Below are 4,007 nucleotides of genomic sequence, written 5' to 3' on the forward strand. Positions count from 1 at the left end.
CCCGCCGAGTCCCCCCCTCCCTCGTGGCGGTACTCCTTGCCGTAGGTTTTCTTCCAGAGCTGCCAGTGCCAGTCCAGCGCGGGGTCAGGGTGTCCCAGTGTCACCGCAAGCGCGGCCAGGAAGGCGATGGAAGCCAGCAGCTTCATCCCGCTCAGCTGGGACCGGGGAGGGCAGTGCCAGACCCCAGCCTGGGGGTTTTATTTCCCCACCGATTCCCAAAGCCACCCCCATTCCCCTTAGTGCCTTTTTCCTTGGCGAGGGGCTGTCTCCGGTCACAGAGCGATGCTCTGCGGCCCCAGTGCCACCATGACACCCCTCCCGCACGCGCACCTGCAGTGCCACCCCCCCCCCCAAGAAAGTCGCTTCTAAGGAAACTTCGCGCATCCCCAAGTATTTCCTCTGCCAACTTTCCGCCTCCATCGCTGCGGCAGCTCTCGAGGAAAAGGAGCAGTCGAGGGACACGCACCAGGGAGGTGGAGATGAACTCCGTCCCGCAGACGAGTGCAAAGGGACCATTTCTGCCTGTTCTCCAGCCAAAAATCACCCCAGGGAGATGTCTCACCTGCCTGCCCGGCCACGGTGCAGCTTTAGTATTTCCTCTGCCAACTTTCCGCCTCCATCGCTGCGGCAGCTCTCGAGGAAAAGGAGCAGTCGAGGGACACGCACCAGGGAGGTGGAGATGAACTCCGTCCCGCAGACGAGTGCAAAGGGACCATTTCTGCCTGTTCTCCAGCCAAAAATCACCCCAGGGAGATGTCTCACCTGCCTGCCCGGCCACGGTGCAGCTTTCCACGGAGCCCGGCTCGGCCTCGGGGGGGCCTGGGACAGCACAGGGGTGCGAGGAGGTCCCTCCGCTTGCTGCCGCCAGGAGCCAGTGAACGAGGAAACGCTCCGATTTCACTTTCTTTTCACAGCATTCTGGTCTTAAACAACCCTGACGGCGCATCCTGGCAGGCCCCGATGAGTTAACCAGCATCCCTCATCCTCTCCATCGCCCGGCCCGGCCATCCGCCACCCACGTTTTGGTGCGTGGCTGTGAGCGGGAAAAAGAAACTTATTTTTAAGTGTCTAAACTTTTTTTTTTTTTTTTTTTTGGCGTGAGTTTTTAAAGCGAACGTCACCTTCCCTTCCTGCTAGGGCTGGCCCTGAGCTTTGCTGCAGTCGTTTGTCAATTTGTTTCATTAAAAGGAGCGCTTGGATTTGGGTTTTTGGGGCGGCATGGGGGTTTTGGCTGCGAAACGCCACCCAGCCCTGGCACAGACCTTTACCCCGAAGCCACGGCGCTGCAGCCCGCACCGGCTGTTTATTCATTGCTCCGCTTTCTTCTCCCTCCTTTCCCCCCGCCCCGTTTCTTCAACCCGTCTCAGGGGTCCTGCAAAACCAACCAGGATTTTGCAAAAAGACCCCGGCAGCATCTTTTTTTCCCCGCTTCGCCCCAGATTCAGTTGAGTTTTACCATCGGCTCCTGCCCCCTTGGGAAAGGGAAGGACTTTTCCACCGCTGCAGCCCCATCCCACCACGGGGCCAGGACAGCACAGAGCAAACCAGCCCGAGCGTTTATTCCCAATAGTGTTTATTTTAAAAATAAAGTCATATCGTTCTCTGCAGCCCCCACGGGGATGCAGGGTGGAGGGGGGAGACAGATCCGTGCTCTCCGTGGGGGATATTCCACCTGCGGCGCTGCCCGCGCGCTCCCGCAGGCGGAGGCCGGCGTGGGACCTTTGCACAAGCATCTCCGGACGGATCAGACTCTCTGGAGCCGGCCAAGCCCGACCCCGAGTGTCTGCGGCCGCGGGAAGGCAGAACTGGGCACACACGGTGCCGGCACGGCAAAGGAGTCCCGGGAAAAGAGAGTTGGGGGGAGCCGATCACAGCCGTTCCTCTGCAGCTGGGGGGGTCTCTCCCCTTTCCCGGGGGGAGATTTCTCATGGAGAGGCAGAGATCCACCCCCCGGAGCGACGTCAGCTTCGGAGGTTGGGAGCGAAAAGGCCGAGTTTGAACACAGGGAAGCAGGGAGGGCGGCTGGATGCGGCGCGGGAAGGGAGCGCGCCGGGAGCGCTCACATCTTGGGGAAGCTGGCGAGGTTGGCGATGCCGCAGGCGTTGTTCATGTTGCGCGCCAGGAGGACGTAGCCCTTGTTGCCCCACTCCTTGCCCCAGCTGTGAGGAGAAAAGGCAGAGCCTGAGCCGCCGGCAGAGCCGCCGGCAAACCCCGACCCGGTGAAAAGCAGCCCCGCCGTCGTGCCGTACCTGTTCTTGATGATCCAGTGCTTGGTGCCCTTCTGCGTGCCGTAGCCCACCGCCAGCACCGCGTGGTTGATGTTTTCGGCATTGCAGTTCTCGTCATAGTACACGCCTGGGGGACGGGACGGATGGTTACGCGCCGGATAAACCACCCGGCCGTGCCTCAGTCTCCCCAAGCTGCCCCGCGGCCAGTTGGCACCGGAGGGGGTTCCCCCCCAGCCCCTCACCCCGGCTGTAGAACTGGAAGGAGGCCAGGCTGGCGTCGATGCCCACGGAGACGGGTCCGATCCTGGCCACGGCCCTCTTCAAAGCCTTCTCGTTCCCTTCGGGGATTTCCCGGTAGCCGCGGCACTTGGCTGCCTTCCCGGTGGGGCTGTACATGCAGCTCTCATCCTGCGTGGGACCGGCGAGGTCGAGGTGAGATGGGGACGGGAGGGCAGTCGGGGGGAGAGCAGATGGAGACCTTACCCCCCCTCCCAGCCCCGGACCTGGCCGATGTAAGGGTAGGCATCCTCCGAGTCGATGCCGCGGTTCTGCCGGACGTACTCGAAGGCGTTGGTCATGTAGCCGCCCCCGCAGCCGTCGTTGTTGGTCACGCAATCCACCAGGTTTTGGGGGCTGAGGGAGAGCAGCTTCCCTGTCTTCCGCTTCAGCTGCCCCTCCAGCGCGCCCACCGAGCTGAAAGCCCAGCACGAGCCGCACTGGCCCTATGGGGACACGATGGGTGACACCGGGGTGCCACCCCGCCCTGGGCACCCCCGGGAGCACCCTGCTTACCTGGTTCTTGACAGGCGTCACGTAGCCTTTCCTCCTCCAGTCCACGGCAGCCGGGGCTCTCTCGGTCCAGTCGGGGACGTAGAGCGTCTCGTTGCGACGTGGGCGGCCACGGGGCACCTTCAAGCCCGTCATCATCCTCACCACCTCCTCGCTGGTCTGGGGAAGGAGCCCGGGGTGGATGGGCGCAGCCCTGGGACTGGTGGGCAGAGCAGCACCCAAGGGTGCTCGGTCCCCTCTCAACCGTCCCCCGCCAGCGACACTCACCATGTCGCCCAGGTGGTTCATGGCCAGCTCGAAGGTGTGGACGCCCAGCGCGTGCTCCAGGTTGTGGGTGTTGATGTACCTGAGGTTCTTCTCCCAGATCAGCCTCCGCGCCACCTCGTCCGCCTGCACCACGGGGTGAGACGGCGCTGGGCGGAGGGGTCCTGCCCACGGCCCCCACAACCACCGCGGGGACACCCCCAAGGACACCAGCACCAGCCCCACGGGGACGTCACCAGGGTGGTCCCCAGCTCCCCCCAGGAATCCCCCAGGGGCCGGTCCCCTCCCGTGGGGCTCTGCCGTACCTTGCCGTTGTACTGCTTGCGATAGGTTTTCTTCCATAGGTCCCACTGGGTGTTCAGCTCCCGCTCGGGGTGCAGCTGGGCCACCGCCGCGGGGGCCAGCAGGGCCAGCAGCGTGGGCCACCACATCCTGGGGAGCGGGGACAGGGACTGAGCCTGGGAGGGCTGGACGGGGGACAGGACCCTGTGCCCACAACCACGTCAGGCTACAGGGGGCTGGGACCCCTGGGCCGGCCCGAGCGCCGGGCTAAAAAAAAAGGCTGGGACCTCTGTGCCCACCCAAGCGCCGGGCTGTAGGGGCCAGGACCCCGTGCCCATCCAATTTCAAGGCCACGGGGGACCTCTAAGCACCCGCTATTGAGCCAGGAGGGACTGGGCCCCCAGAGCAACCCCGTTAATGGGGGAGACCAGAACCCCGTCCCGT

General features: G+C 63.9%; 2 protein-coding genes across 2 annotated transcripts in view; both read right to left on the minus strand.

Annotated features, from left to right (window-relative positions):
* Nucleotides 1–146, minus strand: part of LOC103900497 (cathepsin S) — a 4,323-nt gene extending 4,177 nt beyond the window's left edge. The window contains exon 1 of the mRNA XM_009281190.1: nt 25–146. Coding sequence (XP_009279465.1) covers nt 25–146 — 122 coding nt within the window. The remainder of the gene's footprint in view (nt 1–24) is intronic.
* A 1,420-nt stretch (nt 147–1,566) lies between these two features.
* Nucleotides 1,567–3,712, minus strand: CTSK (cathepsin K). The gene is made up of 7 exons (XM_009281192.2): nt 3,587–3,712; nt 3,285–3,407; nt 3,021–3,176; nt 2,732–2,950; nt 2,471–2,636; nt 2,250–2,355; nt 1,567–2,159 (listed from the first exon to the last, which is right to left on the minus strand). Exons 1-7 carry the CDS (start codon nt 3,710–3,712, stop codon nt 2,060–2,062), a joined length of 996 nt encoding a protein of 331 aa, XP_009279467.1. The 3' UTR covers nt 1,567–2,059.
* Nucleotides 3,713–4,007: the final 295 nt, after the last annotated feature.

This window comes from Aptenodytes forsteri, unplaced genomic scaffold (assembly GCF_000699145.1).
Source record: "Aptenodytes forsteri isolate BGI_AS27 unplaced genomic scaffold, ASM69914v1 Scaffold276, whole genome shotgun sequence".
Taxonomy (NCBI): domain Eukaryota; kingdom Metazoa; phylum Chordata; class Aves; order Sphenisciformes; family Spheniscidae; genus Aptenodytes; species Aptenodytes forsteri.